We start from the raw sequence: 26,278 nt of genomic DNA on the forward strand, positions 1-26,278 counted from the left end.
TTGTAGTAAAGGTAGTCCCTGGCCAGGGAACTCTACACTGTAGCAGAGCACACATCTTCCTTGAATATCAAGCTGTCTCTGCCGGAGACTAACTCTTTTGCCCTCCAAAATCTTCCCCACTTCCTCCAAAAAGACTGTCTAATCTCAGTCAGTTACTGCATCCGGCTCAAAGTATAGCATCTTCCTCCACCCCAGATCAATATATAGTGGTGGAGCATAGACAGGATAACCTCAATAAACACTCCCATTTGGAAAAGAGAAGAAGGAAGTGGGACACAAATCCATAGAAATTTTGGAATACTGTTTGGTATGTTTTATGAGGTCTTCCTGCTCTGGCATTGGATGAAATTCCTTGATTAGACTTGAATTCTGCTCTCAATTGCTACAAGTGACTCCCTGTCCATTGCTCTCTATGGCTCTTTCCTCCACTCTCTAGAAGATTCATCCTTATCCATTTTCATACCTGTCCATATTTGAAGTGGTTATTGAAGACTGTTCCATCATTGGGAGCTATACATTTTTTACAGTCTGCGTCCTATTCTTGCAAGTTGGAAGGTGACTTTGGAGATTCAAAGTTCTTTTTTTGTAAGGCTGAGAATGTCTAAGTCGTTTTTAGAAGAGGCTCTGATTTCTTTAGCAATACAATTCTTTCAAAACCTTGGTAGGGTCATATCCTATCATCTGTATGTTACAGTTGGTTCCATGTGCCAGTAACCTCATCCAAAGGTCTGTTCAAGGTATAACTGTCAAACATTATTTTTTTGCTTTCTCATTCCTTTGGCTATAGCTCTCATTTAGCAATGGCTGTTGAGAGGCCACCTGAAATAGTAGGGAGAAGGGCATATTCTTAATCTGATCTTTGCCCCAAGGAGGAGTCTCAATGGACCTTTGTCCTCAAGGCCTTTCTCATTTTTCTGTCTTACTGTTTGGGGGCTTGAAGCACTTGGCTTTTCCATCCTGGCAACTCACCAAGTTTCTGGACATCCTGTATCCTATTCTTTTTTTCTCATAATTTTTACCTAAGCTCATCTCTTTTCTTCCAAAACCTTGCTAAATGCTGGTAATAACAACCAACACATGCAAAACGTACAGACACAGCCAGCATGCAGTCTGCCTTTCACGTTACTACAGGCGAGATTTATCAAGTGTTTCACCACTATATACACCAAGGATCTCCAGGTTTCCAGTCTCTAGCATCAGTTTCCTTGCTGCCTGCTCCCTGAATGCTAGGCCAATTTTAGATATTTGTGATGGCAGTGCCTCACTTGAAGGTACTAATTTCTGTATTCGTTAGGGTAATGCTAGCTGCTGTAATAGAGACTGTCACAGAATTAAAGAATTTTAGAACTACAAAAAGGACTTTAGAGATCATGTAGTACATCCAACTGCTCTTCGTTTTAGGAATCAGGAACCAAGATGAGAAACAGTTGAGGCTTGCCCAGAGCCATACTGTGACCTGGGCCTTAGAGGTCTTTGCCCCTTATGCTTCTTGGCTCAACCTGGCACATACTAGAGACTTAATGAATGTCTTGAACTGAATTGAGAATGTATAAATCTAAGTCTATTAGGGCATCACTGAGGATCAGACAAAAAGAGAGGAAGGAAGGAAAATTCAAGAAACAATTGGAACTTCAGTAAAAATGCCTCAAGAAAGATATAGATTACAAGACCTATAGGACTTTGTTATGTATATCTTTTTTACATACATTTGCATGCTTTTAATCTTAATCAAAATGCTAAGGACATTTTGATGACATAGTTTTGAGATAGCTATTTTGATGTCGTCTTAATAGTAAGCCATTTAATATTTAGCCCCCAAACACTACTGAATAATTGACCCAACATGTTCTCTTAGCCCTGGTTCCCAATCGTCCTGTCATCATTTCTGAGCTTCTAGTGAGGAGGGAGGGCGTGGGGGGTGCAGATCATATTTGGGATGAGATGGGCCAAGGTTAAAGAAAGGGATGGTTTGAGGAAATAAAAACCACCATCTTTGTATTTTGATGCTGTGTGGGAAGTAGCCTGCTGAGATTTCTGTGTCAACACCCTCTCCTACACCACATCAAAATGTAAAAAGGAGTGCAAATTTTAGATAGCATAACAATTTTAGCATAGGACAATGTCTGGTATGCCACTGGGCTCTGTAATTCTGTCGTTCATTAATCCAGGTGGTATTTATGAAGCACCTGTTCTGTATAAGGCCCTGTGCTAGCACTTAGAATATACACAAAACATGATACAAGCGTTGTGTCAGGGCATTACAGATGACATAATTTATTGAGTTTCAGAATATTGTACTAGACCATAATATTGAGCATAACATTTTCGAAGGTGATAAAAGTTTGCATGGACGTAGATGTAACTTGAAAACTCTTAAATACTCTCTCTTCTCCCATGTAGGTAGAGAAGACAAGCTTGGAGTCAGTTTCTTTGGGAATTTTTCCCACCCTTCAAACCTGCAGGAAGGCTTGGTCAGATGGGTAGGCCAGATTCCCTGTGAAGGTGTTCTGTTCACTTATTTGGGGACATTTTCAGTTTCTGGGTGAGCACATATTTAGGTTTTAAGTCAAAGGCAGTGTAAAAGTTGAATCTGCTTTTGTGAAAATTTTTTTACAGCTTATGTTACAAGAGTTGAGTAATAATGCCTGCATACTGAGGTTGTTTGGAGTGCTTTCTTAATAACTTTGTAGGAAGTTGTAGTGAATAATGCCAGAAAATAAATACTTACTGAGAATCATACTATAAAGATTAATTATGTCATGATAACCTTAATTTATATGGAAAAATTCTCATTCTTTTAAAAGTCTTTTATAGAGGGGGTTAGGAAGGAGCGGAATTTGGACATGTTTATTACTGCAATGTTGGGTTTGAGTTAATTAAAGATGGCATGCCAAAAAATGGTGTGTGTATGCTGGCTGTCATCTGAATAGGACTTTTTAGAAACTCATTTAGATATCAGTTGTAGTTTCCTAGTGACTTATTCATTTCTCATTTTGATTTAGAGTAGAGGCTATGTGTTTTTCAGTCCTCTGATTCTTAGGCCTAGAAATAAATTCATGTTCACTGATTATCCTGATAGACTTGAGTACAGTCACAAAAATAAAATTCACAAAGTAAGAAATGAAAGTCATTAGTAAACATGAAGAGATTCAACTTTTCTATCAATCAAAGAAATGCAAATTAAAATCCAGCATAATTATTTTTCTCTTGTCGATTTGGCAAATATTACAAAAGACTGATGCTAACTTCTGTTGGTGAAGGTGTAAGTACACACACATCTTTATACACCGTTGAAGAATGTTTAGATTGATAATGAATGATAAACTCCGGAGAAATGTCATTCTTCCTGCTAATCCTGAATTTTCTCAATCATCTTACCATGTCTTAAATATATAAACCATTTAAAATTAGAGGCATATTTTTGTGTCAAAAGCATCAGTATTAAACTTAATCCAAGGATGATTGTGAAAGGATTGACATTGCCTAGAATTCCTCACTTTAAGAGGAATTTGTGTTCTCACTTATTTGGTTTGAGGACTATGGGTCAGGCACCATGACAGATCCAGAGTACCATGTGGCGATTGATACAAACTAATTTTAAAATTAAGAATATAGCCTTAACTTTGTAATTCTTACTTCCAGCTAATCTCAGGATTAATTAAGACATGATGAAAACATCATTCATTGGCTGGAGCCCAGGCTTGGCTTTAATGGCAACATCATCTTTGACCATGGGGCTAAATGACACAACGCCCTGGTTTCACAGGTGTGTGGGTAGAGGCGAGGCAGGAGACTCCTAGAGCAGCTATCATGATCTTCATTCCACCAACTCTCTGCTTCAATAACCAATTCCTCTTTCATTATGGTTTCTCCTTTATTTTTTGATTTTTGCTACTAGAAAAATCTCTCAAGCCCTTTCCTTCTCCTATTCCATGAACAAGTGATTTCAGGCATTTGGGCCAACAATTCTTAAGCAAAAGAAAACAACAGGTAGGAGATATGCAGACATACTCGTCACTGTATCGTGATGTATAGTCAAAGTAGCATTAACATTAGTATAAAATTTTAAGATACTATGAGATATGCCTTAAGTTAAAGTTTTTAAAATATCTATTTTTTTAATCCCGTTTATTTTAGTAGGTGAAAGGATAAGGGTCTCAATATTATTGTGTTGTTGGAATGTGGAGAGTTGAGAAGCTGCTATTTTGGGTGGACATTGATGAAAAAGGATGCCAGTAGAGCTGTATCTGGCCATCTCTTGCATAGCTTTTCCACAGCAGTAAAAGAAAAGCCAGCAGAACTACTGACCTCATTTGGGTATGGACCCAAAAATAAGCATCCATAGTTCTCAATCATTTTAATATTAGCATTGCTGGAGATTATCTTTTACAAAGCAAGGGAATGTCTTTAGACTCTGTCACCATGGTTCTTTTAAAATCATTTAGGATCTCTATTGTTATTGAGTAAAACATGGATTTAGGGAAGATCAAAGGAATGACTCATCAGTCCGTCACTTCACAAAAGGATGTATATCTGGCATGTAAATATCACCAGGCCTCTAAAGAGAATTGTTAGCCTCGTGAAAGAAAATTACCCTGTTCAGAAAATCATGCTGATGAAAATGCAAAGGTTCAGGGAAGAATATAAATAAAAAGCAAACCACCCATTTACAATCTGTATCTCTTTGAACATTCTCTCTCTCCCTGTTTTACTTATCCACTTTGTTTATGTCATTAGATTTTAATGGGCACATGCTGAATAATCAGGAAAGAAAGAATACCCAGAACAAAACAGGAAAATCCTGCTATGGTCCTGCCTGAAGGTTCTGATGCATTGTCAGAAATGGAACTAGCATATCAAAACTGTAATTTCACAGATAATGTTGCTTAAAGCAAATCTAGGTTTAAAAATTTTTATTTTAAAAATGTATTAGTGAGTAGTACAGGTGGCCATTGGATACATAAAAAATCATGTGGGTATTTGAGAATGGGCTGAAAATTGAGACTCAATTCGTAGTCTCATTCTACTTCACCTTATGCTGACACCTACCTGAATTTTCAGTTGCTCTAAGCAGATGTACAACTGTCACTGTGTATCATTTTTCAATATGAAGACTCAAAGAACACTAGAAGCTTGAATATGTGGAACGTGTTTCTTCAGATGTTTTCACTCACATTAGAAATATTAAGACGTTGTATAAAACACGGTGGCTTTGATATGATACTTTTCATGTTGATAAATCATCACTAGGGACGATCCGGAAGTTTAGGGGCTCCGGCACATTGCTTGAGGCAGTGGGCAAGCAAGAGGATGAAGCAGTAGTGGTGATAATAGTGGAAGCAACCAAAGGACGATCCTTAGCCTCAGGCAACCCCAGTCTGTGGGTTATTACCCACGTATTTCCTGTCATACTCTTTCTTCTTTCTCCTCTCCCAGCATTCGCACAAAATAGGGCAAGGTAAATACCAAAACAACACAGTGAAGTTTCCATTAATTGCACCCAATGAACCCTAGTTACGTAGTTTTCTAATTTAAAGTAAATGCATAACTATTGAAGACAAGTTTGCTTACCATTGAATATTATCTCAAACCTCACTGTGAGCTCCCTTTACCCTCTCTGGGAGATACTGGTGTAGTGGAAAGGAAGTCCTTCAGAGGAGGAGTTGGTAGAACTGCTTCTGGTCCGGGTTCTGCTATTAACTGGCTGGGTGACCTCAGGGAAGACCTGTCAGGGCCACAGGTGGAGGAAGAGAGAATAACATCTCAATGTTTCACTCAGTTCTAAAGATTCCAGGGTTTCCTGAAAATAGCTTATTTGCCTGTAGTTTTGTCTTTAACTTTACAAGTATTTTAAACATTGAGGACTAATGAATGGTATCAAGGGAATGCCGTTAGTAAGATTTAGCAACTACTTTCACTTGCCAACCAGCAGTGTAACTTACAGTAAGTACATGACGTCACAGCCTTAAAAATAAAATTAGTCTCTTCATGTAGGTATTTCTGCTGAACTTAAATGGAAAGCTTATTTTTTACCTTTAATTTGATGTACTTTAATTTTAGTCAAGAGATTATATTGTGTTAATGTTTTCAAGTGATTTTTATGCAGAATATAGCTTAAAAATTTTTGCTTCCTAATCATCCGAGCCCCGCTATTTCTCCTATGGTAAGCCACTTTCATTTTAAAAATAGATCTGTTCTACAGCACTTCACTTGGCCCTGCTTGTTGTCCTCTTATGCGAGTTATTTAATTTAAAAATAGAACTGTCTCAGTAGATCTGTATCAACTAGTTATGGTCGTTTCTATCCGGAGTAAACTCTAATTAGGCAGTCAGTTCTGTGGAGTCATGTTTGGGAGCATTATAATCCAGTTATGTTTTCCTCTCTGGTGACCTGACAGAAGAGTTTTGTTTCCATGTTGACAATTTCAGTGTATTTAGCTAGTAAGTTTTTTCTTAGGCTAAATTTAAGTTTCTCAAAGACTGGGGGAATTTTATGATCTGGATGAAAAAGAGATTACCATTGGAAATTAGTTAACATTTAGCATTTTTGGAACAAGTAATCTCCCTTAGACTGTTTTTAGATCAATCAAATTACTCTTTTCCCCAGTGCAATTTCAATTTAAAATGCATTGGTACTTCTTTGGGCATATTAAAAACAATCAGTATTTCTGTGAATGCATATTTCTAGAGTACCAGTATAAGAAATGCCAATAAACAATAATAAGGAATAGTTTTTCTATTTATTGTCTAAATTGTTTTAATTTTCAACCTCTAAATGAAATTTGTCTGATTTTACAAAGTGAAAATATGTTTCATATTTTTAGAAATTTAATTACTATTGATTTTGTGATGTTTTAAGGCCTTAATTCTAACACAGAAACTCTGTTTGCTTTCTTATGGACTTTTAGAGATGTAATTATTTGTTCCTTCTAAAAAGTCTGGAACTTACCAACTTACAGAAAATGAACATAAAACATGTTGTACATCACATTTATTATTAAATTAAAGCTTAATACATTTTGTTGCTTAAGTATACAACCTGACATTTTAAAATTAGTTTTTGAAACTAGACTTTCCATCAGGCCTGATTATACAATGTGACATCTTGAAATATTATTCATCAGATTTGTGAGTTCTTCATCAGTAGGGTTAATTCCTCCCTAAAATGATGTTTCATAGAATTTTGCCATATAATCGTATCTTTAAAAGTCCTGTTTTTTTCCCATCAACCAGCAGAGAGCACTTTAGTTTGTAATATGAGCATTGTATATATAAGTAAAAAAAGTCAAGATCATGTTTATCAAAGAAATGGGCAGACGATTATCTTCAGTCACAAACTCATTCATTTCCTATCAATTCCAGTTCATTTCGTCAATTTCCCAAGTTTTTCATAAATTTAAACACACTTTTATAGTTTTAGAAAGTCATTATAATGACGTTTTCCCCAAACACATTCTTGTGCTATGTACTTGGCCAGACAGTTTCATGTTAGTTGTATTTTGCATATTTTATAATCCTAATTAATTTGTAAATTTTTACATGAATGGACTAAATTTAGTCTCAATTTCTGCACACCTTTGATTTTTTTTTTTTTTTTTTAAAGAGGCTCATCCTCTGTGGATACTCAGTAAATAGGTGTTGACAGAGATTTTTCTAGGGAGGTGATTCAACCCAGTAAGTCTTTAGACACTGGAAATCAAAATGTCAGGATTCTGCTATAGATGGATGCGCTATCTCTGTTGCTTGACCAGTGAGGAATGCGAACATTTAGGCAGTCTGACTGCAGTCCACCTGCTTGCATTCTGTAGCTTATACCGGATTTGTATAAAGCACCTGCCTCGCTCTTGTGCCTCAGAAGTTCCACAAGTAACATACCCAGGCTTATCTGATTAAAGCAAATGAATGATACAGGTGGTGATGGTACTGCCAGTTCCCCAGATTTCCTTGTGTTTTGAAGAGGAGCCAGGGTTGAATCACGGAAAAAGTTGAAAGGTTTATTCTGCCATATTATGATTTTCTACCATTTATTGCCCGACAAGAGGAATGTTGAGAAATAGTAGCAGAAAGTGGGAACTGCGGGTAGGTAGCAGTTCAAAGTCTAAACAGAAACTTATAACATGGGTTTAGATGCCTGACACCATTCAGAATTCTGGCCACCGCAGACATGCTGAGATGTGTATTATTGTAATTAAATAATGTGTGAACCTCATAGTGGAAAGTAGCTCCAGTCGCTAACAGTTTGCAAAATCCATGTAACTCTTGGCAGGGTCATTTGTACCCCTGTCCCTGGCCTGCTCAGCCATGGGGCAGCTATCCGAAGCATCCTTCATACTCAGGTCTTTCTAGGGGACTGGTGGTTCAAGGTGTAGGGGAAGGAATGTTGGTTGTGTGTAGACACGACCTCCCTTTGTATGATAGGTAAAGAATGGGGAATATTTTAGCATAAACATTGGTCCTTTTGGTTCAATATTTCCTCAAACCAGTGCTAAATCCTCCCACACACATCATTGACAATTAGGCCTTGGGACGTGTTTTTCCCTGTAACGCTGTGCTTTATGTTATTTTAATTCAATTTTTCCTGAATAACAATGTTCATATTAATTTTAATCCAATTTCTCCTGAATAAAAATGTTGGAGTGAGGAAGTAATATGATTTATTGCTGGCTTCTGAGCCCCTAAGGGTGGATCTGACCCTACTCTCCATTTTCTTCTGCCCTTTCCACTTGTTCCCCTCTTCCTGCTCCACACCTGTGTCAGTTAACTGCTCGGAGAGAGCTGTTTCCATCTTAGTGTTGCCTGTGGTAGCTCATAGAACCTTGTTCCTTCCTGAATCAGGATGTATCTGGCCCTTTTCGAGAGATACTTACATGACAGCTTCTGCTGGTAATTCAGTTCTGTTTAAATGGATGGAAGAATGGTGAGGGAGTTTCCACCCAGGTGTGAAGCCCCCCCAATACCCAGAAAACATCCCGAAGCCTTGGGATCAGGATGGTGTGCGGTGTGCAGTGTGTAACTTGATCTGAGAGCAGCCCTGCCCTAAACACAGTCAAGAAGCACACAGTGTTTCTGCCACGTAAACAGCAGCTTTGCTCTTAGTATTTCCTGAATATTCTGGAGGGCTTCTTCTTGGTTGGTTGGTTGGTTGGTTGGTTGATATATTCATGGAAGGAAGTCAATGCTTAAATATGAATGATGGCAAATTGGGTATGAGGCCTTCTGTAATTAGCCCTTCATTAGAAATCTTTACTTGAAGATTGGCAATTTGCCCATCTTTCTGCTTATCAGATAAAAAAAGTAACCATGGAGAAAGTGTAACCTTGAGTTTCTCTGGTAGTAGTAGGTCTCTTTTATTGTTTGAATCATTGAGTGTTTTTTACAAGCCAGTAACCTGATCTTTTATCACTCTCGGACTGCCTCTCCTCTGGTATGCCCTGATGCATTCAACACATGTGTTCGTACGGGAGGCTAGCAGCCCTGAGAGCAATTTACATTCGGCTTCCCAGCCTGTGAGAAGCAGCAAATCAGCCTCTGGGAAGGCTTCAGAGACTTGTCAGCAGTCTAGCTTATTTCTGTGTGTGTGAGGGTGTGTATGTGTCTCTCGCTCTTTCTCTCTCTCACCCTTTACAGGCTGGAATCACTGTGGAGGAGCAAGCCACAAAGTCTTGTCAAGATTTTATCTCAGGGTAATGATTAGTTAAAAATGAAAGGCTAAAATATTGATTTTCTTTAGAAGAATAATTGACTGTTTGATGTAGAGAACACCCAGTTTCTTCCTGAGGAAGGCTGAACAGGGCTACATTAGCAGCCGGCAGCTCCCTGACAGCAGCAGGGGCTGGGTTTAAGCAGCGGCTGCCTGCCTGGGGAGCACCCGTAAATGGACTTTGGTCTCAATGATTTGACTCTTTGTCGTGGTTTTGGATGTTGGAATACGGGCAGTGATCTCCTGTCTTTTATAAATTCACCTGATTTAAGGAAAGATGAGTGAAGAACCAAAGGAGAAAAATGCAAAACCTGCTCATCGGAAAAGGAAAGGAAAAAAGGTAAGAAATGAATAAGCAACATGTTCTCTGTATTGTTCTCTGCCTCTGGGAGGAAGTGATCTTCAGGCTGAATTTTTAAGAGATTGGATTTTAAGAAGCTGGTAGAATCAGAATGCTTTTGTTTTTCTGGTCTATTAATGGGTGTGTTCTGTGTTGGAGAAAAACATCACAACTTGGATACATTGCTGAAATATTTAAACAGTTAAATATAGTCATTTAGATTTCACTGAAGTGGTGTGTTTTTCATAGTGATATTCAGGATTATTAAGTAAACACATGTCCTAATTATGTGGGTGGGTGTGTTTTTTTTCCCTTTAAATTTTCCAGAATGCTTGTTAATCAACAGGGTACAATTACTAATAGATATTATTATGGTATAGATGTTTAGCTTTAACACATATTTTAGGCAAACTTAGAGAAACCTATAGTTATACTTTAAAATTACAGCATGGAGGTGAACTCCATTTTAATTATTGATCAGCTTATGGCTGACAAATCTCAGATTTGCAGTCGACTCTGCAGTTGTACAGCTGTATGCCTGATTTGTCCATTATAATTTATAAAATTAATTTTGTTTTCCATGTAAGTTGAAGAGTCTTCAAAATATCAATAGATGATTATTGTAAACCTGTAGATTCATCGTGGTTTTCTTGAATGTGTATATTTTAAAATGTGCTCCTAACTTTTTAATACATTTGAAATGGGGGAGGGGGGGTAATTATCCAGGTCTAGCATTTGCTTTTGATCCATTGTGGTTTGTAAACTGGCTTCCATAGGGCGTGCCACCAATGGAAAAGACAGTTGTGTATCTATAACAAAGAGAAACAAATCCCTAAAATAGGACTACAGCTCATAACTATTCAGGGAAAATGTGTACTATATATTTTTTATCTGCGAGCAAAATCTTCAGATATTATATTTTAATTACTAGGACTGTTATATAGAATTGTGGCTTTTTAAAATGCTTCCCTGACCCAATGTAATAAATGCTCAGCCAATGGACACATAGAGAATGACGGTTATAGTAGAGAAGATTAAAATTTCAACTACTCGTTGAACTGTCAGGCAGTTAAAAAATTTTCATAATCTGTTTATTATTTATGAAAAGATTCATTTGAATACGGTGTTCTTAAAGGAGCTACTATGAGCAGATTACTCTGAGGACACATTTATGAACGTGCCAACGTTCAGGGCAGTGGTTCAACATCCTATAGACGGTGAAGCTGTACAGACTGGCTTTAAGTCAGCCTTGACTTCTCGTACATTGTCTCAGCAGGGGTTGGTGATGTTGTAAAGGTGCTATTCTGATTTCCCAAGGGAGCAGGTCACAGCTGCACAGCACAAATGATTTGTTTAATGCCTGGCGTAGTGGTGCTGGTCTCAAGGAAAGCTGTCAGCTTTGCTTATGTTTATGAGATATGGCCTTAAGTGTCTGACAGGATCCACTATGATTCTGAACACAAGAGTGTCACAGGGAGCCCAGGCGGACATCATGAGCCACGACAGCGCAATCCAGATTAAAGTGAGCAACGCCTGAGTTGCTTATAAATCATTGAGCTTTTATGTGACTCCTTAACTGGGCATTTTTTTCCTTTCTTCCTTGAAATTTTCCCATCTGTGTTCCATTTCTCCTCATATAAGGTAATCCTACTCAGAGCCCAGTATTAAGTCATTGCTTTGAGTCCATCTCTCTTCCATTCTAGACTCTCCCAACTGCTGCCAGGGTACTCTTTATGAAAGCCTTCATCATCACACTCTGCCCCAGTACCTTCCAGACTCCCTACTGCCTGCTTAGTGAAATCCAAATTCCTGACCACGAAGCTTGAGGCCCTTTACAATCTAACCTGCACTCACATCCCAGGCTTTTCTTTTTTTCTTCGCTATTTGCTTCATTCGTATCTGACTCCATCCAAACTGGAGTCTTACCAGTCTGTGAATTAATCCATTTCTTCGGATGCTTGTCCTTTGTCCATGAAGAAAGCATTTCTGTGCCAAGGCGCTTGGTGAAATCCTATCCATCTGTGAAAGTGCAACCCAGATCTTGCCCTCTTCTTGAAATCTGTTGATTCACCCTGGTTAGAAGTCAGTCTTCTAGACTGACACAGCACTTTATACTGTCAGGACACGCGACACATTCTGCTTCTTTTTCAAGTTATCATGTACCTGCTCTGTTCCCTTGAGCACATTGAACCTACCAGTATTCACATCAGGAGGCGCTCAGCATACTCCTTGTATGGAGTTAACACTAAATAAATGTCTCATTGGATTATCTCTACCATTTACTGACCAGAGTTCACCAAGAATTTTCGGTGTTAGAGCAGACATATATCAAGTAGGAGATGTCTTTGAAATGAATAGGTCTTTTCTTCCCATATTTCCTGGTTAAAGGATACAATATATATATATTTTTTTGCCTTTTAAATACATACACACGTGTGCGCGCGTGTGTGTGTGTGTGTGAGATTTCCACATCCCCTGAACCAAATATTTCAGGTCTCTGGGTGTCCCAGATGACCTACACTGCAGCATTGGTGGGTGTGGTTACAGGAAAACATTTCAGGTGGGAAATATATACAACTTGCCGAATTCTATTGCAACGAGCTCCCCGAAGTATTTTAAATATTTCCTAGTTACTTATGGAATTATTTTAATATAAAATTTGGTGTGGAATCCTGTTTGTATGAGAATGTGTATCAAAATGGCCTTAAAAATTATGGGTTGATGTTGAGTGTTTTCAGAACGGATCACATGCTTAGGGCATTTGGGTATAAAGTCTCTTGTGAGACATATTTAATATTGGAGTCAGCAAGATAAATGTGATGGAATCATTATATTATTCCTTTGTTAGCACAGAGTATTTTGTATTTTGCCCAGGGATCTAAGGATTCAAATTGATGTTAGGAAATTTTTTTTTTCCTAATAATTTCTAAATCTTGTTCTGGAATGTGAAGAGGGAGGGTGTGTGTGTATCTATGTGTATCCACATCTCGTAGCTCTTTATCTCTCTTTATGCTGGTTATGAGAGAAGGATTTACTAAATTTCAGGAGCCCTGAGTTCTAGTCCAGTCCTGCTTCTAACTTGATATCTTTCTTTGAAAGAACAGTCAAACTCTTTATCTATAAAATGGGGATCATGTACCTGGTACAGCTGCTACGGATATTATGAGAGTTAAAAAAAAAAAATCATTAAGACCATATTTTTCAAAAGAGGTTTTAAAACAATAACACCTAAACTCAAAGTGGTTGCCATCATGGAATTTCCAACTTGCTATAGAGCAGCTGATTCTATAGTAGAAATGACAAATGAGGACATATTGCTCACCTGATATTATATTGTCAGAAGTGTTTAGTTTAACCAGCCGTGAAAGTTAAGTGTAAAAAGTGATATTTAGTGATTTTTTGTGTGTGTGAGTAAGATCAGTCCTGAGCTAACATCCGATGCTAATCCTCCTCTTTTTGCTGAGGAAGATTGGCCCTGGGCTAACATCCGTGCCCATCTTCCTCTACTTTATATGGGATGCCACCACAGCATGGCTTGACGAGCGGTGCATCGGTACACTGGTGCGCACCCAGGATCCGAACCTGTGAACCCTTGGGCTGCTGAAGCGGAGTGCATGCACTTAACCGCTATGCCACTGGGCTGGCCCCAATGAGATTTTAAATTTATCATCCGTATTAGTTAGCTAGGGCTGCCGTAACAAAATACTATAGACTAGATGGCTTAAACAACAGAAATTTATTTTTTCGTAGTTCTGGAGGCTGGAAGTCTGAGATCAGGGTGCCAAGCATGGTTGGGTTCTGATGAGAGCTCTTCCTGGTTTGTAGGTAGCTGCCTTCTCACTGTATATGCAAGTGGAGAAAGAGATCTCTTTCTCTTCTTATAAGGCCAGCAATCCTGTTGGATTAGGATCTCACCCTGTGACTTCATTTCACCCTAATTACCCTATCTCCAAATATAGTCACAATGGGGGTTAGGGCTTCAACATATGAATTTGGGGTGGGGGGGGACACAATTCAATCCATAGGAGCATCCAAAGAGTGTGTTGTCCAGATTCCCAACTTAAATGTGCTTAATAAAACATGTGATGGTGATTGAAGTTCTTTCAATTAATTTAGTTATTTAGCAGATGCTATGTAGTGGAGAGCCTTCAGTTACTGGACCAGAGCCAGCTATGGTAAACCAATCCGTGTAGGAAGTGTTAAGGGTACCAAATAAAGGTGAATTCAGGTTCCAGTAGTGGCAGAAAGGAGGGTGTGGTAAATTCTATTTGAGGATGACATTAGGATCATCCTAATGCTATCTATCCCAAGATAGATAGAGGAAGGCATGCTTGAATGGCTGTTAAAAAATGTGTTTCCCAAGTGCTCCCCAGAGGGTCAGAGCCTTCCAGATAGAGAGTATGGCATGAGAGAGAGAGAAAGATTTGAAGCAGTCTCGTGTACTTAGGAATCCAAACATTGTTTTATGTGGTTGGAAAGTAGAGTACAAGGATGTGTTATTGCAAGATATGAGAATGGGGAAAAAGGTAAGTATCATCTCAAAGAGTTTAAGCTCAAGATCTCTTTTTTGTCCTGGGTTCACTGGAAGGCTTTGAGCAGATGAGTATCCCAGTCAGATTTGCTTTTTAGAAACACATCCCTAATATTTGGTAGAAATGCTAGGTCTTTATTTTACACTATCATTCCATCTGGTCAGAATGTATGTCATATAGTTTCATCACCAATGATTCTTACGGACTTGGTCCCTTGAGTGTTTCATTCAGTCATTGTTTGTTTTTTTTTTTGCTTTAGTGGCAGATTGGAGAAAAATACTTAGATATTTAGGCCCTTTCAGGGATTGAGTCCCATTGCCTTGAGTTTGCTTATTTTCTAAGGAACTTCAGTAAAGAGATTTTCACCATTTCAGTTCAGTTGCCTTTTCCATCTTAAGAATTCAAAGTAACTTACTTTAAGTTAGTTTTTATAGTTTGTGTTTCTTCTGAGGGTGGAATTCATAACTCGCTCTCTTTCTTCCTTTTCTCCCGTGTGCTTACCGTTTGTGTGAGAGCTGTTTCTTCTCTGATGAAGCTTAGATTATCCAAATGTATGTTCATTTTTTGAGGGAGAGTCAAGAAAATGTCCATTTCTGATTTTCTTTCAATATTCCTAATGCTGCTGGAATTTCATTCTTGAATTCTTTGGTTCCAGAGTCTTCAATTAGGGTGCATTGAATACACAGTGTCCTCTTATATGGTGTTGTGTGCGGGCGCACCTTGAGCACACAGCACTTGTGTTGACCTGTAATTTTCATGTTGTGTTTGGACATTGCTCACATTGTTCATTTTGCTCTACAGGCACATAACCTCTCGAGGTCTTTTGTTGGCAAGTGAGTTAGTTGAGTTATGGTTCACTGAGTAGGATCACGTCTCCAACGCACTGTACCTTCTGAGGCGCTAATGATATACTCCACGTCAAGTAGCTTTTCTATCCTTTTCCATTTCACTGTGTGTATCACTGTCAAATGTTTTTTCTTTTAGTCTTATATAGCTAGAAATTTAAAATGATTTTTATTGTCTTCTTATTATTCCTCTTGGTTGTTAATCTGACTTTCACAAATGCTATCAACTTTATAGTTAATAGGCACCTAAAATGTTTAAGTGTCTTGTGCATCCATATCCATGAAGCAGAAATTTTGACTTCTCCAATAATTAATTTATAATGGTATTTTCTTGAGCTTAGCATTGGAGTTTGCTCATTTTAGTATGCAGATTTCCATGTTGTCTTTGCCCAAGGTATTTGTGTGTTTGGAACTTTCTTTCTGTAGGAAAAGATAGACTGGATTAAGAGAACCTGGGAAATTACTTCTTGATTTCAAAATTTGATAGAGTAATAGACTCTCAATATAATTTAAAAATCAAATTTAATGAGGTAGATTTACCTGGAGATTTTCTTCAAATTTTTTATTAAAAAGAGTGCAGAAGAAACTTGATATAAATTTATTTTATGTAGAGCAGCCTTGAGGCACAGACTCTGAACGTGGCTTTTAAAGTGAGACACTGATATTCCACAGGTTTGTAATCCCTTCTCCATAATTCCAAAATCCAAAACGAAAAACTGAAAATTTTTTCCTAACTTCTTTGGCGGCAAAATCTGACCCAACCTGAACTCATTTGGCAGCAAAACCTGTTCTGACCTTACGTGAAGCTATTTATAGTCTTTATTTACCCTCCTTAGTGTGAATATTCGTACGTTTTGCTGCAGAAGTAAAAATTCTTTGCTTATGGGGTGCTCTCCCAAGATGCTGCTGGGGATGTCCATAATATTGGTATATACCTTCCTAAGATCTGAAAAGGTGTGAATTCCAAAGCTTTTCTGGCTGCAAGAATTTCAGATAATGCATTCTGAATCTGTGCTGAGTTCTGAGCTGGGACTGATGATGAGCCAGTATGAGTAAATGTTAGCTTGGGGTGAGAGGGCTTGTTTTTGTCTTTAACTAATTCCAGATAAGGTGGTACTCTGTAATGCCAGGCGCTATATCAAAGGTCCCTGCTACAGTTTTCAGTCTTGTAGGAAAAAAAAATATTTCCAGGAGCATTCTAACAGATATTGGCTTCGTTGGTAATAAATCGGCACATTTGGACAGGGTGGTTTTGAAGATGATATTTATAAAAGCTGGTTTTCGGGGGTTTTTTTGTTTTTGTTTTTAAAGTAGTGAATTGTGGCTTATCAATAAGAAGAAAGAGAGTCTTAGTATATTGTTTACAAAATTAATTTTCTGTTGTTCATGACCATTTAATGAGGTCATAAAAATAACTCAGGTATATATTTTTTGAAACAAAACATATAGACTTTGGGGAAATTATCATTTGATCGAATCATTGTGCCTACCTGCCAAGAAAATAATATTAATTATATGAAGGATAATTAATTTCCCACAATTAGCACATAAAATGACTTTATCATCCTTCTTAAATAAAAATTTCCATTTATGGGTATATTTTTATATAACTTAATTTTTGAAAGTTTTCATTCTATTTTTTACTCTCTGTTACACAGTTATAAATATAAAGTAATTTATTACTTGGTTATGTTAATAGCTTAACATCTAGAAGTTTCTCTCAACTCCTTATTCCTCTATTAATTTTATAGCTCTAGTCACTGAAATCCATTGGTCCTCCCACCACCAGGGAAGTAATAGGAACAAAGCATATTTAAAACATGCTGTCATAAGATATCTCTTTAATGTTTTTAGAGATACCAATTGATATACTGGCTTTAACAGTGTCTTTAAGAAAAACAAAACTCTCAATCATTTATGAAGTTTCAATGCTTCAATAGAGTTTAGATTGTGAAACTCAGAACATAATTAAGCAGTTTGCTGAATGTGGGCTGTCTGTGTAGATAGCCTCAAAACTTGCATTCCTCACTCCTAACTCACTAGTCTTTTAAATTATGTTCCACAGCACATGAGATTTATTTGTCTGGCATTTCTACCGTGTGTGTGTGTGTTTTAAAATAAAGTATAATTGTGCAAAACTATTTAATAGATCTAGTTCATTATTTTGGTGCTGCCTCAATACCGTACCATTTATTCTTTCAACAAATATTTTTTGAGCACTTAGTATTCCAGGTGCAAGGGATTCATCAGGGAACAAGACAGACACTAAACAAAGTGGACGACTAGCAATAAGTTAATATAAAAATTACACGACAGGCTGCTATAATGGAGAAGTACCCAGAGAAGGGGCAATTCCTAGAGCCAGGGTGGCAAGGAAGGCCTTGCTGAGAAGGTGACCCTTGAGCAGTGAGCTCAGTAACGACAGGGACTTGGTCAGCTCTGAAAAGATGACATTTTAGGCAGAAGGAACTGCTTGGAAAAAGGCCCTGTGGTGTTTGGGTCCTGAGAAAGGAACATTGCTTTAATGGATGCTCCCAGTTGGCCTGAACTTTAAAGATTTCTACACATAGCCCTCAAATGTTTTTTTCCTCCCGGAATGCAGTCAATGTTTTGTAACTTTTAAGGGTAAGGAACAATATTTTAGAGAGTCAGCTGGGGATACATGATACCTGAACAGTGTAGCACCCATTGAACTTGGGAGAATGATGAACTTTTATTCTACTCTTCAATGCTACTCATTGTTAGCCACTGTGACTTAAGTACAGAGATGAATTTAAAAATTTCTTGCAGAAACCCCCATTTCTTAAGCCTTCAATTAACACTTACTTTTACCTTTGGTACATAGTCTACTTGGTAAAATAGAAATACAAATAAAGGCATACATCAAAAACTGAATTTAATAAGCCTTGATATGATGTTTATGCACAATAATTTTTGCAAATGGCATATATGTAGCCAATGAAATGTACATTGCCTTAGAAAACAGGCTCCACAATTCTAAGCACTTGTGTCATATTTAATGTCAGCATTTTGTGGGTACTTAATGAAAAATTAAACAGTAATTATAGCAAGCCAAGCTAATTCCTTGACACTAAGCTTAACCTTTAGATAATTTATTCAGGAACACTGTGTAATTTCCCTTTGTTATTTTCATGATACTGGCTTATTTAGTCTTTATATGCAGTGATTTCATCACTAGATCATTTACCTCGGCATTTTACAAAATTGAAAAATCTCTTTGGAACATTATCATATTATCTGAAGTGAGGATTTCACCATTTTTTAATCTAGTTCATTTGAACATAGAAGGAACAACAAAAATACATACAGAAGTTGAACCACAGTGGTCTGAAAATTAATGAAAAAGATTTTGTGCGTAACTACAAGTAATATAGTGAATCATGTGTTCAAGTAAATATTTATGAATAACTTCAAAGTTTCTTTTTAAAAACAAAAGCAAGTGCAGTTATGATTTTATGGATTTCCACTCCACTGCCCCCACAGAGATGTTTATCAGAAATTTAATGGATTGCCTCCTACTATCCATGTGGGGTTATTTCACTCAATCTGTTGTTTGGACAAATAGAGAAGCACAGGAAACAGCTTGGTTTCAGATATTTGAAGTTCCCTGTTCTGACCCATTGCGCAGGGCTCATCCTCCTCAACTGTTCTTTATGTCTTAAAATTAGAAAAAACACACAGGGCATTTATGAATGTAGAATAGCAATAATAGGTTCCAGGATTCTAGCCTTTCTTTTTAAAAATTTACTAGAGATGGCTTTTGATGAATTCAGTTATGTGAGTGTGCTTGAAATAGGTGCTAGGAACTCACATCAGCACGTTAGTACTTGATAAGTTTTCACCGTCTTTCACAAAATTTTGCTATTTTAGGAGATGTCTAGAAAATGCTCTGAAAATGAAGGAAGGTCCTCTATATTATCAAAGTGTAAAAACTACACAATATTAATTTTAATTGCTTAAATTGATGACAGATTTTCTCTCAGTAGTCCACCTGATGAAGATGCTTTTAACACTAGTCCCTTGTATCTGTATAAAAGGTCTTTTGGGGGGATAAACTTCAGGCGTTATGTTAGAGTACTTTGTGTAGATTATAAATATGCCAGTCAATTATAGTTTTCTCTTTAGAAAATAGATACGCTAATTCAGCTGCATTAAACTAATGTGTCAACATGTGCCTTTTATCTTCTACTTTTAAGGCTTTCTCGTAATCTTTAAAGTGAAAGTTCTCCCAAAAGTATTATGATCATGGGCTTATGGTCAAAGGAAGATGCTCTGCATGGTGAACTGGCAACAGCAGAAAATGGAATCACATACACCAGAGTTCGAATCCTTGTTCCACCATTTAATAGCTATTCAAAGTTACTCAAGTTACTTATATTTCCTAAGCCCTTGTTTTCTAGTCTGTAGAATGTGGGATAGTTTGCTTACCTAGAGGTTTACTGTGAGGGTTAGAAACAGTGTATGTCAAGTACCTAGCACAGCTCTTGGCCAAAAGTAAACATACAGCTAGAGAAGCTGTTGTCATTAGTGTTAAAAGCATTGCTAGTATAGGATTAGTTTGGGTACTACTTATATGAAGAAAAGCAAAATTTAAGGGATATAATTACAGTTCATTGTTTCCTCAAATTAGAATTTTTGTGTATCATTTTAATTTGACTTGCTCTCTTTTCTTCTTTACAAATCAGAAGATCTTGTTTCATGATGGTAAAATTAATTTGTAATGTTGATTTCCTTTTTCTTTAATAGTAAAGTTAGAAATTTGTCTTCTAAATATAGCAATCTGTTAAAAAATTATCTTTTAAATTGTTTTAGAAAATTACATATTTATCTTTAGGGAAATTTTGATTTAGCAGCAGTTTTATGGAACATACTACATTATATAATCATAAAAATTGGTAGAAATAGTTCATTATATTTGTGTAATGTTAACTTCTGCTGGTACATGTCAGATAGGATTTGGATTATTAACATGAGTATATTAGCATAGCAATGTACAGTCACATGTCGATTAACGACAGAAATATGTTCTGAGAAATGCATTGTTAGGTGATTTGGTCCTTGTGTGGATATCGTAGAGTATGCTTACACAAAGCTAGATCTATAGCCTAATACACACCTAGGCTATATGGTACTACTCTTACGCGGTCCGTCATTGACCGAAACATCATGTGGTGCATGATTGTATATTTCACTCTTATATTTGTGCTCTAAAAATCCTTGTGCTCTGTATTTTGTTTAACCATTTAGGATGAGGGAACAGGGTGATATATAAGGAAGAATAATGCATTGTGGGTTTTCTTCTTTCTTTCTTCTGCTCTGGTGTAATGACAGCAGGAGGCAGTGTGGTGGAAGGAAGGTGAGATTGGAAATTAGCTGATATTTACATTGAAGACATTTAAGACAATATATATGGAAATATAAAAATGTTCATTGAGTTCATCTGTGTGATATTGAACTGAAACCTCCTATTTTCTAATCTCTGAAATGTAGTTGAACCAAATGATACCTATGATGATTATGAGTTTTAAGAGACAACTTTCCACCAAAGATATTGAATTCATATTTTCAAAGCAATAGTGTCAGAGGTGAGACTTGGGGGCAGAGCTGTGTGTTTGCTGAAGGGAGGCAGAGGCCTGAGAGAACCTCTTCTTTGTAGTTATCTTCTATTCAACATCTCTAACATTATTGTGTCTCTAACAGTTTAGCCACCTTATTTACCACTTCGCATTCTAGTGTTTGTATTTTTATAGTTGAGGTGTAAAGAAAAGAAGGAATGTTTCCTAATCTTTTCTCCTTTCAAGTAGAATTCCAATTGTCGTTCTGTTGTTATATTTAACAACATGAAACATGAACCACGTAACCACATGAAACATTCTGAACATAAAGCATGGGATCTAAAATAGTTTTAGAAAGAATACCGTATTTAATGGCAAAGTAAGTAGCCAGATTCTTTCATTTTGGGGCCTTTCATAGAAGTCCCCTCAGGGACAATTCGTGCAATGTTTACATCTAAATCACAGACAATTTGCCACTCTGACTTTTTTTTTTTTTGCAGTAAAATACTCATAACGTAAAATGTACCATTGTAACAATTCTAAAGTGTACAATTCATTGGCGTTAGCTACATTCACAATGTTGTGCAACCATCACCACTATCTAGTTCCAGAACTTTTTCATCACCCTAAATGGAAACCATGTACCCATTAAGCATTCACTCCGTATTCCCTCCCTCCCCTTCCCGTGACGATTATTAATCTGCTTGCTTTCTCTATGAATTTGCCTATTCTGGATATTTCATATGAATGGTTTATGGTTTATACAATATGTATCTGTTTGTGTCTGGCTTCTTTCACTTGGCGCATTTTCAATGTTTATCCATGTTGTCACATGTATCAGAACTTTATTCCTTTTTTTAGCTGAATAATATTCCATTGTATGAATATTCCACATTTTGTCTATCCATTCATCTGTTGATGGACATTTGGGTTGTTTCTACCTTTTGGCTATTGTGAATAGAGCTGCAATGAACATTCATGTACGAATTTTTGTTTGAACACCTGTTCCAGTTCTTTTGGTTATATACTTAGGAGTGGTATATTGTTCATATATATAGTAGTTCTATAAACATTGTAAAACTTACTGAGTAACTGCCAGAATGTTTTCCTCTGATAGGTTTTTATAGTTTGACTTCTATTGTATTCATATTTCTATATTTTATTACTTATCTAGTCACATGATATATTATTCTTGTGGAATTTTTTGGGTAAAATATAGTGAAACTGTGTGTGTATTCATCATAGAGAGATGGAAACGGTGGTAAAGCGGTTTGTGGAAAAAGACAGTGACTGATTTAATGCAAATAGAGGAGCCACTCGTGGGCTTTTAGTGAATGGCAGCAGGTATATCCTAAAGCATCAGAGAAAAGTAAAATCATGTGGTAACATTCCTGCTGCAGACTTTTACTTGAAATAGGAACTTTGAACAGTGAAAGAACTGAGAAGAGTTTGTAATTTGTTACATCCCTTAGCACAAGTAATTGACTCTCCCAGAACAAACTGCATGAACTGGACTCTGTTCTTTATAGTAGGTCAGAAAAATAGATGGTGCATTTAGGCACATCTGGCTTAAGCTTTCTCACAGAGAGAAGAAATTTAGAGGCTTAAAATATCAGACATCCTCTGTGTTGCATATGTTTATGGTTAACTTAATTGTGGAGCAAATGGTATATAATTCTCATTTCATAGTGTAGCGTCAATCATTCTCAGTTGTTTTTCTTTTAATATCTAGAGTGAGAGGATGCCCCTGGGCAATGTTACAAAGAGGTTTCTGAACCAGGTGGGCTGTGACTGACAACTGTAGCCATTCTTTTGATCAACTTTTTTGGGCAAAACTAGGTGAGCTGCACCGCTAAGAGTGTCCTTTAAGAGCTACTGAATAAGTGATTGTAATAGGAAGAAGGTTGACATAAAAATAAACAAGAATTAACTGCTTGGCTCTGTGGTAGACACTGCAGGAAAGAGAAAAGTATTGGAAAGCTATTTGCTTATGGGTCACATGATCTTTACTGAAAAAGCAGGAAAATTCTCGAGATATTAGGCTCCTAGAGCTTTTCTTGGTGGGGTAGGTTTTTTGTTTGTTTTCTTTCTTTTTTGATGCTACCTAACCTCATGAAAATATACAGTTAGTCAAGTTATTCCACAGTCCACTGGGCAAAACTGGTGTTACCCCATAGGGTACTTTCTGGTCGTGACATGTGTTACCATATTGAAGATTTAGAATTAACTATTCAAGAAAGCCATTCAAAGTCTGTTTATGGTCTTCAGATACAAAATACAATGCAGCTTTTGTGCCTGAATGCTTTTAAATTTTTTCTTGCCTTAAATTTATAACTAGAAAGTTTCAACAATTTCATTTCTAAGAGGATATATTCCAATAAAATGTGGCCTCCTTATCTAAATGTTTTTTTAAAATTTCTTTCTTTAAATTTATTTATGACTGGAAAATTTTACAATTTCTATTCTTATCGTTTTTCTCTTTATTTCCTCTCCTCTTCTGTAAGAATTTTGGAGTCAGATCCCTTTTAAAAATAAAAGAAATACAAAACTGAAAAGTTGGGCATATTTTATTAATGCTGAGAGAATCAACTTAGAAGCTATTTTGTATTTTCATTCCCAGATAAATTTTTCCCTGAATCTCTCTTAGGGGCTTAGGTGATACAAATATGTTGACTCGTGATATCGATATGATATCATAACATATAAGAGTATTTAGTAATTATATAAACTGTATGTAATTATCAGAATACTATAATAAAAATAAATGGTCAAGTATGGTTGATTTTATCAGGAAAATAAGTTTGCTAATAAACAGATGTAGAAGAAAATCCACATTGGAATACACTTTGATACATATCATTGAAGATGTCAGCATCTACTGGGTTTTGAATTTTTTAATGAAATTCACAGTGGTTCTTGGCTTGTCATGTACTTTAAAATGTCATTTACCCCATTTGATTGAACTATAACACCTCCTGTCATTGCAGTTTCTGGCTTCATGGTCTGGGCGCTGGTCAGCAGTAAGAAAGATATCATTTGTAGAAAGATGCCCCTGGAAAGAAAGGCTTGGGATTTAGCACTTGAGGGCTCTTTCCTTGAGATGCCACCAGTTTGGAGTGGGCGGAATCACCTGTGGTTACCCGCACTCCTGGTGAAACACACTGTTGGGCTCCACGGACGCTGCCCTGTCCCTGCTCTCAGGGACATTGTAAGCTCACAGGACAACTACTTCAGAATTTTACTTAGAGAAAGAGCTCTAGGTGACGTAGTTTGAAGGGTAATACCTGTAAAAAAAATAAAAGAATAACCTGAGACCAGTAAGGACACAGACTTAAGGGTGTATTTTGTGCTGGGGTGTATGACTTGGTGTTTATGTGAAAATGCTTTTCTGGAGAGAGCTTGTTTTGAATCAGGGTGATAAGCTCTTATGATTACAGACGTAGAAGTAATATGAATGAATAAATGGGGGCTAGTGTGGCCAGATTTACTAATTATTTAAGAAAAGCCAGACGTCTGGATTTCTCTGTGAAATCTCTTGATATTGAAATATTGAAACTAATTAATGTTTTTTTTAAAAACAGTACATGGCCCAAAACAATCAAGCAAACAACCCATCAGTACAGTCTCTTGGACTCCAAGTTTGCACCTCTGTTTTTAGCTGTGTTATGAAGAGCTGGCTACTGTCTTCAGTTCTTTCTGAGTAGAACCTTAGAACTGAGTTCCTGTGTAAAGAAGCTCTGTGGTAAATGTTTATCTAATGTATATCTATCGTCCTTTATTTTATTGATTTTTAATAAAATTTTTTTACTCTTTGAATCATTCAAATACTGATACCAGATTTTACCCCACCACCACTGCAGTCAAGGCTCATTACAAAAGTGATTTCAATGAGCACTGTAAACATTACATTCCTCGAGGCACTGAATAGATGATTTCAAGTGGTAGAAGTAATAGAGAGGCTGTGGCTGGAAAAATCTGGATGATGCTTGAGGAGCTCAGGAACTTTAAATGGAGGCTGAAATTTCAGATTTCCAAATTAGTATGTGTCAGGTAGGAATTTATTTTATTAAAAATGTATTGCAAATCAACTATTTCAGAAAAATAGAAGGTGAAATTAACATTCCCTGAATCCCTGCTATGTAGCAGGATTTAGTCTATGAGATTTACGTAATTTATCTCATTTTCTTAAGTCCTACAGCAAACCAATGAAGTGTTTTCTTCTATTTCACTAGTGACTAAGCTCAACCTAAGAGAAGTGTCTGAGTTCACCCAATGGGTATGTGGCAGACCCAAGATTCACAACCTGTCCAAATGCAAAGACTGATTTCTTCTTTCCTGCCCTTGAGTACTTCTCTGTTTTAAGGAAATTTGCCATTTAGGTGGTGTAATTAAATTTCAGTCATTGTAATTTATCAGTTGGTTTTAACATAAAGTAAAGGAAGCAGAAATACCTGCTTTAGTAGATTTAGCGAAATAATTCAGTTCTTTACACTTTATTACTACATACAACAAATTTCTAGGATTCTGTGGCAAACTAGATTCATAAAAACAGCTCCAATCTCACATATTTGGAGTTCATGACTGATACATGAACAGTAGTAGCAAGTAAATCTATTTTCACTGAAGTGCCATATCAAATTCACAAGGTGTCCAAGATCCTTACCAAAAACATATGTTAGTACTGTGTCATTATACATAAAGCTTTAAAGCTGGTGATATTTATATTTATTGTTGTAATAAAAGCATTTTGTTGAAACTTAACATATATGTATATTTTAGTTGGTTGTGAAAGCTCAGACATGGATATTTAAAACGTTCTATGTTTTCAATCTTATTAAATACCTAGTTGAGAGCACAAAAATTAGCTTAGATTTTATAATTATAGGATAGGAGATATAGGAAGACTCTTATTTCTAATTGCAGATTAACAAGAAATGAATATGAATATCGTATTTCCTCAGTTCTAAGAGGCAGAGTATCTTACAAATTTTAATGTCTCTGCAATTGGGGTGCATCTTACAATCCATGAAGTCTTACCCTTGCTGTTGTCCAGATAGCAGCCATGATATACTTGTCAATATATATATATATTTCGTATAATTCTTTTCAAAAAGAATAAATTTGGAAGTTTATGTGATAATGTGTCGTAATTTGATAGTATTTTTTTCTTTATGTTACATTAAAAATGGCACATCTTGTAATCAATGGCATCTTAGATTGATGAAATACAGTAGTGAATAATCAACTTTTCAAATTAAAATTCCAAGCTCAGAAATAGTTTGTACT

At 36.6% G+C, this 26,278-nt stretch overlaps 1 protein-coding gene across 2 annotated transcripts in view; it reads left to right on the forward strand.

Moving 5' to 3' along the window:
• The window catches only part of ANK3 (ankyrin 3), a 641,124-nt gene that overhangs the window by 127,926 nt on the left and 486,920 nt on the right, over positions 1-26,278 (forward strand). The window contains exon 1 of one of the 2 annotated variants that reach the window (XM_058543388.1): positions 9,861-10,039. The exons of the other annotated variant lie outside the window; for it this stretch is intronic. Coding sequence (XP_058399371.1) covers positions 9,977-10,039 — 63 coding nt within the window. The 5' untranslated portion in view covers positions 9,861-9,976. Of the gene's footprint in view, positions 1-9,860; positions 10,040-26,278 lie in introns of those variants that run through there. 2 annotated transcript variants of the gene reach the window in all.

The sequence above is a fragment of the Diceros bicornis genome, chromosome 6, assembly GCF_020826845.1.
Source record: "Diceros bicornis minor isolate mBicDic1 chromosome 6, mDicBic1.mat.cur, whole genome shotgun sequence".
NCBI classification, from domain to species: Eukaryota; Metazoa; Chordata; class Mammalia; order Perissodactyla; family Rhinocerotidae; genus Diceros; species Diceros bicornis.